This window comes from Lepidochelys kempii, chromosome 9 (assembly GCF_965140285.1).
Source record: "Lepidochelys kempii isolate rLepKem1 chromosome 9, rLepKem1.hap1, whole genome shotgun sequence".
Taxonomy (NCBI): domain Eukaryota; kingdom Metazoa; phylum Chordata; order Testudines; family Cheloniidae; genus Lepidochelys; species Lepidochelys kempii.
This window is the reverse complement of record NC_136388.1, coordinates 13,605,708-13,621,130: the sequence shown is the minus strand read 5'-3', so window position 1 is coordinate 13,621,130 and position 15,423 is coordinate 13,605,708. Positions and strand designations below refer to the sequence as shown.

Here is a 15,423-nt window from a genome sequence, read left to right as displayed (position 1 = left end):
ATGGAGCTAGTATCTATGGGGATAAAACCTGTTTCCCCTGGGGTGCTTTGGTGTGTGCTGAGTATCCACTGTACAGACCTGGTCCTTTCTACAAAGACCAAAATCTCTCCTACTTGAGCGGCAGCTGTGGAGGAAGTTCTGTGAGGAGATCCTCCAGAAGGTGCTGTCACTTCCTAGAGGAGGAGGGTAATCTGGCTCCTACTCACTCCTCCACACATTTTGAAAGTGGCAGCTCGTGTTTTAGTTGCCAGTCCCCATTAAAGGCAGTATTAGAGTTACTTGATATAACTTTCTTCTTTGGCTGTTGAGCTATGGTATTTCAGGATGCTACCAGATTATGGTGTAGGCATGATCTATGAGAATTGTCTGATTAGCAAAAGGGAGAAGGGACTTAAAGAAAGATCCTAGTGGTGATGGGGGTTGAGTATTAAAACCAAACAGATTCAAATTTTGACACACACAGGCTTGGACTATTTCTGACGATGTCCCCTCCCCCGCAGCATGAATATGTTCTGTATCTGAGTGATAATTATGTGCTGTGTTGCCATCTCTGCCCTCACATCACTTATTTTAACTTTTCACCTTAGAAATATTCTAGAAGCTGGCTGTTCTGCTTCCAGTGCTGTGACATATGTCAATGATTTTTTTTTAAGCCCTTACTTCAATCATAGAGTCATATGGTGTTCTGCATCAGCTGTAATGTGACAGAAAATTATGTTTATGTAATTCCATTTGAAAGAAGAAGAGCTTTGATCGATGGCTGCTGATCAAAGTTCTCATGGCATCAGACAGGAATGTGCACAGATTCTCTTTCCTTGTTGGCTAATGATGATGATCACCATACTCCAGGTGCCATTTTGTGCTGCCATTTTGTGCACCTTCAGAGTACTTCTGGTGTGTATTGTGCAGCACCTTTTGCTTAAAGTTCTAGCAATACAGAATAAGCAGTGGGCGGGATTAACAAGTCAACCGTACAGTAATTAAACTAGTTTAGACTGTAGTACTGGGATGCTGCACACAGCTCTTTTTATTTATTTCATAAATTGATTCTTTATGTATAAAAACTGTTGTGGGTTAAAAGGACATTTCTGCTCAAAATAGATTTTATCATAAAAGCTTTGGACAAGATTTTTTAAAAATAGGAGCCTAAAATTGGCTGTCTGTCGGCACCTAGACAAGTGGCCTGATTTCCAAAACTGCTGAGGACAAAGAAGCTCCGATTAACTTCACTGAGTGCTATTGAGTGCTCGGCACTTCAGGAAATCAGGCCACTTACATAGGTGTCTTAAGAGCCAAAATCTAGGATTCTATTTTTGACAAATCTTGGACTATTTGGTAGTAGATATTTGCAGATTCTTTCAGAGGCTGCTTTGTTATATATACACAAAGAAGGTGTCTTCTCTTTAAGAGCATTCTCCCCACTTTTGCAGCGGTGCAGAGTAAAATGTGGATTTTCTGGAGTATAAATGCTGAACTAGCAGCTTACAAATTGGTGTTTGCAGAAATGTAAGGCAGGAATGAGATTAAGAAATAAACCTTGTGATTCATGGAGTTAGCTCTTTGCCTGCAAAAGTTGGAAGGAATTTTTCTCCTACACATATCTTAGACCTAATGGACATGTTCATTGGGATAATGGGTGTTGTGTCTTCCTGGGGACAGACATTCAGCCAATTCAAGTACAGGTAACAACTGGAACATGTTTATGAATGTATAAGTCTCACTGCCTAACTTATGGTGATCTTGAAGGAAGTGCTTGTACACAGGAAAGGGGGACACATAGGAAGTTCATAGGGAGGCCAGAGTCTAAAAGACAGACATCCCAAATAGCATACACAAATACAATTTCACTACAGAGGGGTATATGTGTGTGAGCTACGTAAGATGCATCAAGTCTCAAGTCTAGAGGCAGAGAACAGGACTAGGTGGACCAATTATCATATCTGGTATGGCAAATCTAAAATTGTAATTATTTCCTTCAGTTACTTTGTATAAGGTACATAAGAATAAGGATAAATAATGTAATTGTTTCTAGGTTATGTATTGATTGATTGCAGTTGTGTGGATGATTAACTGCATTAGTGCTGCTGCGTTAGACAGACTCCCCACCATAACTGAAGTGGCCTTGCTCTGTGAGCCAATTCCTGTATAAACATTTAAAATAAAGATGAATAGGTTTTATGAATCAGTCCTGATGTCTGTATTGTATCTTTATAATAAATGACTTCAAGGGGTTTGCCTGAGATCTTACAAAAAATGTGTGATATTCCTCTGAAGAGAAGAATAACGTCAAGCAATGTATTACATCATTTATTATTCTGATACTTCTGTGACAGATTATACAATGTCCAAATCTTTGTTTTCAGTCATGCATCTGTGTGCTAATTCCATAATATTATTTTTAAGGAAGTTTTGGGACTTGTGGGAAATCATCAGAAACGGTCATCCCAGGATGAAAGGGGAACATTGACTGATACATTTTATATGTCTGTATATCCATATATCTGTTTTTCCTCCAAACTTCAAAGTGTTATAGAATTACAAATGATGGGAGAAATATATCTGCCCAATGATGGGAGAAATTTAATGCCCTGCTCCCATTGACTTTCCATGTCTCAACGTGTATATTACAGAGATAACACTGTACCCGCCAGTGGATGCATAATTCACATATATTTTATGGGCTGTTTGTTTTTTAACTTGGAAGGATGTGACTTCATTGGGATTAAGACCAACTAAAGTGTTTGCCAAAATAGCATTTCTGCTTGCCCTTCACAAAACCTAAAACCCATTGTATGAAAGAGCCAGGCTCAGGCATGAGTATAAATTGTGCATGAGCCAGGACAAAGCCTCTAGTTTGTCTCCCTCCAGCTCACTTCCAGAGAATGTTCCTAGGTATCCGAAGCAAGTGAAAAAGGTTGGAGGATGCAGGCATTACAAATCAGTCCAGTTAAACTTCAGAGCAGTGTTAACATTGTTTTTAACCAAAGCTTTATTTCACCACTTGACAGCATGCAATCTCTAAATGAAAATAATGTTCTGGCTACATGATTAAATGTGGTTGCCAGATTTACAGTTCCCAAAGGCACAACTTTAATATATGTGCATACTAGGTAGGAGTCTTTTCTGGCAGATGTGGGCAGGGGCTATTGGACGTCAATAAATGTCTGGATGGAGAAACCTCAAAAATGTTAGTCTGACAGGCATTGGTATCCACTGGTACATTATCCAGTAGAAAGGAAATGCCTCTAAGAACATTCTGTAATATCTGTCAGTATTGTCCACAGGTCTGTCTGAGCGTAATCAGCTGGGAAAGAAAAGCCAGAATAGATAAGATGGTCAACTCAAATTCAGAACTTCTTCAACCATATTATAGTCTGCACTAGACCCTCCTTGCAACTTAATCCCAAAAGAATTTAGACATGCACCACTGTTAATTTTATAGCAGTGTAAACACAGTACTGCAGAGTGATTTTTAGCCATTTCTGATCCTAGAGTGCAAATTCAACTTACTTGATGGTAGAATTATTTGTATTATAATAGCACTCTGAGGCCCCAATGGGGATCGGGGCCACATTTTACTAGGTGCTGTACAAAACTCTATGAAAATACAGTTTCTGCCCCAAGATGCTTATATTCCATGATTTGTACCTTAAATATAAATTAATTTAACTAATAATACATTCTCTACTTAGCCCCGCTTGATGAGTGGCTGTTAATGTCTGAGCACTGTGTGTCCTTCACAGAGAAAGATAGGTGGCCTCTGGAAGAAGACAGACATCTGCTCTGAGATTGCCCTGCTGTAATTGGAAACTGGATTCTAGAAATTCAGGGAGGGTTGTCAGATAAAGGATTATAGGATAACAGTCATTCTGCAGAGAATTCATAAGAAACCCTTCAAATTATACAGAGTCCAATGAGACAGTACAAATAATAAGACTAACAACTCTCTTCCTTTCTCTCCCTGCACACACTATTCTAACTGTAAACATAAAACAGTGGTGCAGATTTCTTTTCCTAACTATTTCATGCACTTATATCACATGCTTGTTTTTAGAAAGTTTTTCTGAGTATTAATATTCATGCATTAAACTCTTTTAATCCAGGTCCCCAGCCAGTTTAGAATCAGGCTTGGTTTCATAGTATTCTAAATCCAACCAGATCCTGATCAGTTTTTGTAAAAAAAATTAAATTAAATCAAACTTCTCCTGAGAGAGTAAGTTCAGTATGGTGTTCAGATTCCATGTGGAGTACTTTGCAGTATGGACTGAGTCGCCACATTAGTATCAATTATTGCTTGTGACAACAAAGGGGCTGTGATGGGGTGTACCTGGCAGTTGTTGCCCCTTGCCAGAGGCTCCACTACCTTCAAGCACCCTGCCTTAGTGCTTCCCCCCCTCAGAAGGTATCCTGCTGTAAGGGAAGAAGACAAGTTGACCTCTCCAGAGGTGGCTTAGAGCAGCCTGCCATGATGAGCTGCCAACCAAACCACCAAGAGTTGGTCCTCTGGCACCTAGATGGAGCAGGAGCAGGTGGAGGCCAATCAAGGCCCAGCAGGCCAGATAAAAAGAGCTGGCTGTTTCTGCTAGGGGACACGTTTGGGTAAAGTCAGGAGAGGGAGGGAGGAAAGGAAGAATCAATCTCCCTGCCTTAAGCCAAGTAACCTGGCCAGTCAGGACCCCAACCTTGATTAGTGTATTTGCTTTGGACCTCTGTGAATGAAAATTGTTTATGTTAAGGAGTTTAACATGTAGGTGGCTATCTTGAGTTCAGTGTTAATTTGTTTTCTGTAAGTCTGATGCAAACCTATTCCCTAAGGTGCTGGGCTCATGTGGGCCTTTGACAGGGGCAGTCTGACCTCCTTCTTGCTTATTGTACAAAAAGAAGTGCACATCACATAAAATTTAATGACCTCTGTGTGTGTGTGGAATTACTCTTACACAGGACATATCTATCTATCCCTTATTATCATATGTGTATATCTTCTGAACACTAAACATAATTGATCACCTCAAACATCAAATTGCTAGCTAGCTTAAAATGAAATCAGTGTGGATCTTCTACTTCTAGGTAGAAGACTCAACTGTATTGGGAAATATAATTATGAAGACAACCATCCTTCCAGAAACAGTTATAAAACTAGGCTCTTGGTGTCTGTTTCAGCAGCTTGGAATGATTCATTTAGATCAGTAAGATGAACGCTAATAATCAGCACAAACTTTAAAACAATGTGCAGTCCTTTGAATCTTGAAACAAAATCCAATAAGCATCTGACAAAGGAAGTCCATTTGGAGTCCTAAAAGATTTCTCTTCTCTTTTTTCCACAGAGTCCAAGCTTTCTCTTTGAAGCTCTCTTTCCTGCACATAACACAGTAACTGAAGAGTTGGATCCCTTGTTCAACCTGCATGAGACCATTGCTAAGGTAAGGGAAATTGAGACGCCTTACCTAAGTCACAAATGCTTTATTTCATGTTGGCAAATGGTGCTTGTTAGTCAGACAAGCTGTTTTCAAAGATGAAATGTCTCCTTCCTAGGGGTCTGTTTATTTCATAGCTAAAAGTAACATGTGGGTCTTTCAGTCATATTAGTATTGTTATGTGCACTACTGGGGATACTGATGAGATTGCATGAACAAAGAAAACTTGTAACCTTATATAAGCTGTATTTTATGTAACTTCCTGTCTCATGGTCAGAGACATGTTGCACAGTTGAATTGGTACCATTCACTGGATGGCAGAGTGTTGCACCATCCTTTTTGTGGGAAATCTACTACAAGTGAATGGCTAATTTATGACTGGGACACCACAGGAATTCTTCCTGGATCCTCCCCAAGAGTGGCACTGAATCAGTGTATCTCCCAGGTAACGTGACCAACTCGCTTTCTGAGCAACACTGGCTGGCTCCAGCCTCCCCAGTAGAGAACAAGTTACTGGAGGTTGTGTCTTTGGTTTTAGAGGGCCCCTAGGTTGGGTTCTGCCACTAGAAGAGATATAGTATTATTGTATTGCCTGCTAGCTTCTGATGAATGGCCAACCTGACAAGACAAAGGTCAAATGCTTATCTAAAACATCTGAATGTTTTCTAGCTCTTCTCTCAGCCTTCTAATATGACCTGAGTGTGCCTCCAAACAATCTGCTAGTATATCCTAGCAACCTCTCCCTGGTCCTCCAAGATGCTCTCATTTCCTCTTTCCTCCTCACATCCTTCCTGTGATGGGGTGTCTACCCCATACAAAGCCTGAACAGGTGAAATAAGCCAATTAACCTTACAGGCTGCACCTCCAGGAGAGCCAAGGACTGATAAGGCCTAATGGCTGATGAAGCCTAGCTGGGGGAGGAGCTGGAATGAGGCTTAGAAAGAGAGAAAGTTGGTGGAAAAGGGCTATAGGGAGGAGCTCAGTAGTCACTCTTTAGTGAGGAGGGGAGTTAGCTAGGTTCAAGGAGGAGTTCTAGGCAGAGAGTAAGCCCTGGGATCCTGCTTTGCACTACACACCCTGGGCAGAAGCTGGGAAGGGAAAGTAGCCATGGGGAGCAGGGGACACACCAGTGGTAAACCCAGAGGTGGGCAAGAAGATAGAGAAGAGAGGTAGGAAAGAGCCCAGGGAAGCAGCAACAGGCTCGGAGCTTGAGCAGACCTCAGTTGCTGGGCAGAGGGTCCCTTCTGCTGGAGCCTGGAATAGTGGGCAGGCCTGAATTCTTCTGGGAAAGTGTCAGTCTTGAATGGGAAGACTGCCTGGAATGGCACCCGGACAGCTGATCAGGTGAGACTTTGTTACCCTGGAAGGGGAAAACTGTATAATGACCTGGCCAGAGGGTCACACCATTAAGAGGAAGCTCTGTGACTATGAGAGAGCTAATCCCCAGCTGCAGCCACAAGTAGACCCCCCAGGTGAGAATAAACCCTGCTACAACTCCAATAAGCCCTGGCTCTAACAAGATGTAAGACTACAAACAAATTGAACTTAATGCAACCAGATGCTTTTTCTTAAGTTATAAGAGCGTAAGAACAGGATTTCTTATAAGTTACAAATACATGGGCCTTGTGAACTGAGTGCTTTTTATATTTGGAGTTATTTCACTTAGAAAAGCAGCTGCTGTGGACACACTTCTAACAAAAAATTCCCGAGGCTTAGCAGGGTGTAGGCTTAGCAGGCAGGTGCTGCAGCTGCACTGATAAGATAGATAGTAACTCCTCTGGATTTTAAAAAAAAACAGACATGGTCTTTTGAGCCTCAGGCTGCAAGAGGCTGGGAGTACTGAAGATTAAGGAGCAGTAATGATGGGGGAGTCCCCTCTGGTCCTTCCTGGCAGGAAAGGTGGCTGTTATGACATGGGTCCTTCATGTCAAAGCAACTTAAAAGGGATCATGAGACTCCCATCTTTGAACCCTGAGGCTGGAGGAGATGTGAATCATTTAATCATTGTTTCATGATGAACCATGACCACGATGAATACTCTACCTTTGAATAGTCCCTCAGTACCTGTTGATTAGCCTAGAAAAACATGCTTTAATAAAGTAATGAGAGAGTTGTCTGTTAATATTTTGGAATATCACACATGACTTTATAGTAGTTTCACAGCTTCCCATTGCTCATTGCAAGTCTCTTGGGATAAAACTGTGTAGAATACAGTATGCTACAGTGTTATTTTTGCAGTGTGTTTCTTGCTATATCCCAAAATACTTTTATGGAGATAAATAGCACATAGAGTCATGGGGCCAGATCCTCAGCTTGTGTAAATTGGTGTAGCTCCATTGACATCAATGGAGCTAAATCAGATTATGCCATCTGAGGATATGGCCCATGAAAGTAAAGTTTGTTCTCACACTCGCACATATATATTCTGTGTGGTGGAGAGAAGCAACATGGCTGTACTGGATAGCAAGAGCTGTCAGCCATAAATGGATGAGCATTTAGAGGGCTAATGATGCACACCCTAGGCTCCTTCTGATTTGAGTACCTCTAACTGTCTCAGATGTGGTCTGAAGACCATTGAAGTCAGTGGATTCCCATTCAGTGGACTTTTATCTGTCACCAATAACCTACTAATCAAAGCCTGTTGTAGCTTGTTGTTGTAACAATCCAGCTCCTTTAACTTATTTTTGTAAGATGTGTTATTAATTGTAAAGCCTGAATTGTTCGTTGAATTCTTGCCTCTGTGCCTGAGGTATCATGCCATTTCTATTTTTCCTTGGCAAGCTTGTTTTCTGTCAACCCTACATTTGATACTGGTGGCTGCATGTCCATGCAAGAGAGTTTCAGGATATGTAATCAGGGTTCAGACAAGTCTTTTGATTAGAAACTATTCCACTGGTCTTTTTACGTGAGACTGATTTCCATGCTATGGGTTCCAACGTGACAGCAAATTTTTTACATTATTAGTGGTACCTGCTCTTAATTCTTTCAAAGTACAGGTATGTACATGGAGAAATTTCGGTAAAGGGGTAACATGTATAAAAGAAAGAGGCTTAAATTATTCTGGCCATTTGTGGTAGCATAAATGTACTGCAAAACATTTTGGCTCAACTACCGTTTTACTGTGTACATTCAGTGATGTCCATGCTTGGAATGTACAATATGGATATGGGCACGTTTTTATATACAATATATGGGTATGAAATAGCAAGAATAAAGTATACAGTTATATCAGAAGTCTGAATGTCAGGAGTTGGACTCCAGAGGAGATGATACAGAGCAGCTACTACAAGGTGGATTGCCTACCCAGTACATAATATTTTATTTATTCACATGAACCCACGCTTGAATGCAAACATTAATATCAGGTTGTCAAAGTTCTGTAAGAAAAGATCCAAGACCTAAGAGTCTTGCAGAGCAGCAATGTAGATGATGATGGATGCTTACAGTTTGCTGTAGCACTAACAGGCTGTATAACATTGAAAGTTTGAGTGTCGCAGTGTTGACAACTCCTGTGATTTTATAGCATGTCTCACTTTATTTGTTGTTTTTTCTTAAGGCTCCAACTCCAGGATTTGTGAGAATCTCAGCTTTCATTAGCCCTCATGGTGGCAAAGAAAAGCTGGAAAACATGACTTGAGCACAACCTAAAGGCTCTATAACCCAGAGGGCAAAGAAAGCTTAAAATGTATTGGCTTAAGAATCATAATTTTTTTTTAAATAATCTTGTGATTTTTTTTTGAGGGCCTGATTCATGATTTCTGAATGTTGGGGGTTGGGAATACTGTTGACTTCAGAGTCACACATTGTCTTTTCTCATGTGCCTTTGCACTAGAACATCACTAGTCAGTGGGAAGTTTAAAGAGATTAGGGTAGAGCACAGTCAGCTTGTATTCTGAGGACACCACTCCCTTGAATATACTCCAGCTATGGGTAGGTCTATACAGTATCTTGAAGGTACAATTTCCAGCTTGAGGAGACACATCTGTTCTAGCTCTCATCAAGCTAGTGTGCTAAAAATAGAATTGTAGCTATTCTGGCTGGAGGGACTAGCCACTCAAGTACGTACTTGGGGGTCTTGGACATGATCATACTCAGGGGGCTCGCTCATCCTGCTGCTCACGCCACCGTGCTAATGCTTCTATTTGTAGTGTACTGTCTCAATCAGAGTTAGTGCAGTTATGTCTCCTCAAGCTGCTAGCCACACCTCTAGCTCCAGGGGAGACATATCCTGTGGTAACTGGGTGCCTGCAATCTATTGAGAGTGCCAAACCCAAAGCCAGTATATTTTCATGTAGCTTGGGCCTGTATAAAAATCAAAGGGTTCTGGGATTAAATAATAATGCTGATAGGTTCTCTATTGTCTTAACCTTCCTCTTATGATGGCACTACTGACGTGCAGTTAAAAACTTTGAGGACAGGGAGAGAATCCAGAAAATCTCAAGTGTATCAGGCAGAAGGGGTGGGCCCAGATGTCTGTACTCCTGTCCCTGTTGGACATGGATAACACTATTCACTCATATTGTTGTTCAGAAAATAGCAAACTGGACTTGCAGAGAGTTCTGGACTTGCTTTCACACAAATATATCATGGTCACTGCACACATCATTGATGTCTTTAAATAGAAGTTTTAATTGACTTTGCTTGACAGAATCTATATGTTTGAGGCCTACTTCTGCAGTCCTGACTCAGAAGTGAACTTCTTTTGCTAACCAAAGGGAAGGATGGATGGGAAAAAGACAGGAAAGAAGGAGGGAGAAATTGAAGGGGAGCAGGGAATGTGGTTTTTTTTGTTTGTTTGTTTTTAATGGGGATGCTAGGAGAGAACACAACACAGACAAAGGCATAAGGGGAAAGAAGTGAGATGGAATGACAGAGAGAACAGTTACTGGACATAGAAAAATAAAACTGAGGGAAATCAAAGAAGAAAAAGAATTCAGAAACAAACAAGAGTGAGAAGAAAAATGCAAACACAAGGGAGATATAGTAAAAAGGAAATGTAATTATTACACAGCAGAAAGCTTAATTCTGTAATAAATAACCCAGTAGAATAGTTTAAAAAGGGATGGGTTAGAATCATTGAACACATTGAAGTTCATCTAGGGCAACAGCATTCAAGAGTCAGTCCTACTTCTTCTCTTGCCTTCATGGTCAGACTTTTTAAATCCTTTTCTTGATGTTCTCAGTCCTCTTTGGTATCAAAAGCTACCTGGCAAAACTCTTTCAAACAGAGTCAGTTTTTAGGTTCTATACCGCTACACTCTGTTTTGCTGTGTCTTTGTTCAGTTTCTGAAGTTACTTAGCTAGCGATTAATTATAGTGAGAGAAAAGGGGAAAAAGAGAGATGGTTGAAAAGGAATAATTGTATTATCTGTTCAGCAGTTAGAACTCATGGTTTTCAGATTACTAGTAGGGAACAAAACCTGACTGTGTATTTATACATTTGCACGTTCCCAACTCTAAACATATTTTCTGTATGCTGTATGCGTATTGATTTTCAATGTGATCCCCCTGAGGGGGAAAAGGCTCAATAAAGTTTTATTTCTTTTAAAAAGAAAAAAACACATTTCAGTTCACTCTTAATGGAAATGTCTGATCTAGTAAAAGAAAGGAAATTTCAGTTCCATAGATCATTTAAACCGTGCCTATTCTGCCCATTCTATTTTTGATTCGTTATCCGTGGTCACTGTATGAATAGTAGTAGAAGTCAGCCTATTGTACTTCATTCTTATGAATGATACATGAGACTTGGTGCTTTGTTTTTTGGGTTTATTATTCGTATTATTATTATTTTGCTTTTTGTCCTGTTCTAAAGCAAACCATTAGAATATTTTTGAGTATACTAGCTATTGTACGCCTGCTGGTTTTTCTTGGAATACTGCTGCCTGAAAATAAAGATCTGCATTGTTATTCAAGTGAAAGTAAAACAGAGGAGGTGGATAAGAATGCAGAAACATCTCTCTTAAGATCTTGTAACTTTGAAAATAAAGTTCTGTAGCCTTTTATGAATTAAACAGAGAGAGACAAAATAGCCTTCTTTTATTTGGTCTTTTGAGTTTCAAAGCCAAGTTGTATTAATGATGTCGATAGAATTTTTGATGCGATTCTCTAGACACCTAGGAAACCTTGGTGTATCTTGGCAGGTTGAATTATCAGGCTTTTGTCAGAGTCTCTTAAGTGGAAATATCATTTAGATTTAAGATGTAAAGAAAGATAGTTAAAGAAATGTATAAGCATTTTTAATACTGTTGCTTAATCTGAAAGGATACTTTACATTTTCTTTGCGGTACTCTGAAGCTACGTGCTCAAATTATGCCTTTTTAAAAAAACACTCCAGGCTCTATATTTTTACACCAAATTATTGTTGTTCCATGCAGAGTATCTCCATGGAGAGATGCACTATATGTTTTCTGACATATTAAATAAGTGAAAAAAAGCGCTAATGCATATACTTGTAAAATGTGGAGAGTGAACGTTGTTTCTAATAAAGAATCAAACTGCCGTAAACTGGATCTAGGTTTTTAAAGCACCCCTCTTTCCCATGAGGGGAATATCACAGACCTGTCTTGCCTTTCTTCATTCACAAATGTATAGTTAAATTCAAACAAAGAATTCATTTGCTGAAATTGGAGTTTATACTGACTACATATTTTCCATCATAGAGAGGTTTATTTTATTGTTTTCATTATATTACTTGAAATATTATAGCTTATGCAGTTGGCTGCTTTTACTACTTATAAGCACATTGTTATTTAAAATGAGGCTGTCAACAATTGATTCCTTTTTCAAGCCGAAGCTAATCACTAAATTGTCCTTTCACCAAATAATGCAGCATGTTAAAGGAATTTTCTCTCTTCAGAATTAAGGGAGTAAATGGCTAGCGTTGCACCAAATATTCTGTCCTGATGGGCACACTGGTTATGATTTAAAAATGGACATATTCCTACTACACGCAGACATGTGACTCCTACTTTCCTGCATTGTATTGACTAGAGCTGACCCTTGAAGTTCTGGCACAATGCAATTAAAATTTGATTGAGATCCCTGACAGTGCTGTCAGCATTCAAGGCAACGTGCAGTTTGGTCCATGGATAGTGTTGGTTATCATATTTAATCTGACTCTGCTTCCTGCATACTCATAAAATGATGAGAAGAAATTGTCTTGCACACTAAAATGCATGAACCTGAATAATGCATACAGAATACCAATTGATGGGCCTACTCCCACTGACCCCTGTATAACTAATATAATTTTTGTAGTTCTGAGCCTGTTCTTCAGCTGGTGTAATGGATTTACCCTACCTGAGAATCTAGCACCTAGTGTCTGATTTTAGTAACTGTGAATAGTTACTTACAAAGTGCTTTGCATTCTGCGAGTTTTATGGTATGTCTACATTGAAATAAAAGACCCACAGCATGGCCATGGCTGACCTAGGTCAGCTGACTCGTGCTGCAAGGCTAAAAATTGCAGTGTAGATCTTTGGGCTCAGGCTGGAGCCTGGGCTCTGAAACTCAAAGCCCAGGCTCCTGCCCGAGCCCGAACGTCTATACTGCAATTTTTAGCTCTGCAGCCTTAACCCCATGAGCCTGGGTCAGTTGACCTGAGCTCTGACATTTGGTGTGAGGGTTTGTTTTATTGCAGTGTGGATGTACCCACAGTTGTATGAAAAGCTTATCTCATGCACTCTGGGTATTTTTGCTGCTAAATTATATACCTCCGACAGAGGTTTTTTTTTTTTTAAAGACTCCCGCCTCACCAACCTGACTTCCATTCTTGAAGCTGTTCTGTCCCCAACTTAAACACAGAGGACAGAATCCTGCTGACTTATGACATGAAATCAAACAAACAAATTGAAAAGGCAATATCAGTGCACTTGCCAAAATTGCATGTATCATTTAGAAATGGATAAATCCCTTCCAGCTTCTCCAGCCTTGGTACCATCCCATCTTCAAATGGGAGTTTTTCTTAAACTCTGTGCACTTTACACTCAGAAAATAATACATCATATATGTTTTAAATGTATTGCCCTATTAATAGACTGCCCTTATGAATGTAACAGTGAAGGTGACTCCCTCATTAGCAATAAGCCATCAGCATATCCACCACACGTCATTTCAGTCAACCTGCCTTTTCTACGAATCCTGAGTGAAGAAGCAAAGTTTTTACAAGTTGTGCTCTAAACAGCTGATTTAGACTGTAAATACTATGTATATGAGTATTGTACCATTGCTGTTTAGGGGATGGAACACAAATATCAAGTATTTGATTCTTTTGCAAAGCTGAGCTAGCAAAATTATGCTTCTTATCTCAAGAGGTAGAGAGACCTGTAGTGGTGGTGGCTTGTTTTGGTTTTTTTGGAACTGTAGGTCATGAATCTGTTCGCAATGTTTTGTGTGTGTGGTAAGATGATGATGAAGTCTGAATGTAGGTAGACTCAGAGAATTGTGGGCTACCTCAGGACTTTACACATGATGCTCTGTGGCACTTGGTCCATGCTAAGGCCTAAAAAGCAGGCAATAGTATATTGTAATCATATGTGTAATGCTCCATATCTTGGTGCTTCCTAATTTGAATAGTGTCCATCAGCTGCTAGTGCAAATTAATATTTTAACAGTCATCTATGCCTCTATGCATAATCTTCAATTTTCCTTTACCAAGTTGTAATGCCCAAAGAAAAATCTCACTAGAAAGCATCAAAGTCTGAGTGCCATGCCTTTATAACATTGCCCTTTCTCAACTGCTTATGTCAGAGAAAATGCATTTTAAATTACAATCATGACTCTTTTAGTGATCAGGTTGGGCTTGATTTGAATGATGCTATGTCTGTCCCTTCGAAGATCCACCCATAATTGGTATTTTAGGACACAGTTAGTATATATGCATTGAAGTCAGAGTAGCTTTATCATATCAAATTGAGATTTAGAAACTGAGAAAATGTTAAAATCACAGCATAAGCGATTCATTTGTTGCATAGTGATTGTCATAAAAGCAATATTTATTTTATTAAGTCAGGATTTATTTATTCTGATCCAGCTATGAAGATGCTGTACAATTTAAAGATATGCACAAAGTAAATGTTAAAACAGTATTATAAAATGCCAAACTGCATGTAAATTACATATGGGTGGCTTGTGAAATACTTGACTCATCATGGGTGCTGTCCACACAGAGGGCCAAAATGGTTGTGGGTAAACTAGGTCATCAAAACCGTCTGTTTCCAGAACAAGTGTGAGTTGTCTACTGGCTTCTAGGTAGCCTGCTAGCACAGTGGTCTTAGTCTAGTTCCTAGCTATTCACAGCATAGGACCACTAGCACATTTGGCATTTCAGTGTCAGTCTACAATAAGAGGCCACAGATCCTGGAGATTGAGACAGTCTTTCACCCATAGCAGCAGATGGACACTAGCAAGATCAGTGTGGGAGAAGCTTAAACTGCAACTGCCTATGTTGCACCTGTTCTGTGCATAAAAGGCTTGAACCTGCACCCAGTGGAGTCATTGGTAAAGTGCCCATTGGCTGCATTCTCAAAGAGAGGTACCGTGGAACCTTAATGAAATCTAATGTGTGAATTATCTGGTACTAGAATCTATGAAAAGTTTAAAACATAAATACCTGGGGTTATGTTTAAGAGTAAAGGATTAGCTAATTAGGGTTAATTGTCAGCCTATGGTGGCTGATTAGCATAACTAATCTAACCTAACCCAATGAATAAGGTAAAGGTATTCTTGGGTTCACCAGGTGAAATGGTGAATGGTGAATGAGTGTCTAATTAAGAGGCAAACAGTGTATAATCAGAGCATGTAGGTGCTCTGATGGCTTAGAATAGCTGTCAGATCAGCATATGTTAGAGCAGAGGTCTCAACTCAATTTACCTTCGGGCCAGTGTCAGTCCTCAAATCCTCCCAGCGGGCCAATAATGTTACTGAAGATGGTGCTCAAAAAAGAAAACGTTCATATTGTCTTTTTTATTTTGAATTTCTTAGAAATAATAAAATTGTCAAACAACTTTAT

General features: G+C 39.7%; 1 protein-coding gene across 4 annotated transcripts in view; it reads left to right on the top strand.

Annotated features, from left to right (window-relative positions):
- The window catches only part of NAALADL2 (N-acetylated alpha-linked acidic dipeptidase like 2), a 920,300-nt gene that overhangs the window by 784,868 nt on the left and 120,009 nt on the right, over window positions 1-15,423 (top strand). For all 4 annotated transcript variants that reach the window (XM_073359348.2, XM_073359349.2, XM_073359350.2 and 1 more), the window contains one exon: window positions 5,325-5,420. In XM_073359348.2, coding sequence (XP_073215449.2) covers window positions 5,325-5,420 — 96 coding nt within the window. The remainder of the gene's footprint in view (window positions 1-5,324; window positions 5,421-15,423) is intronic.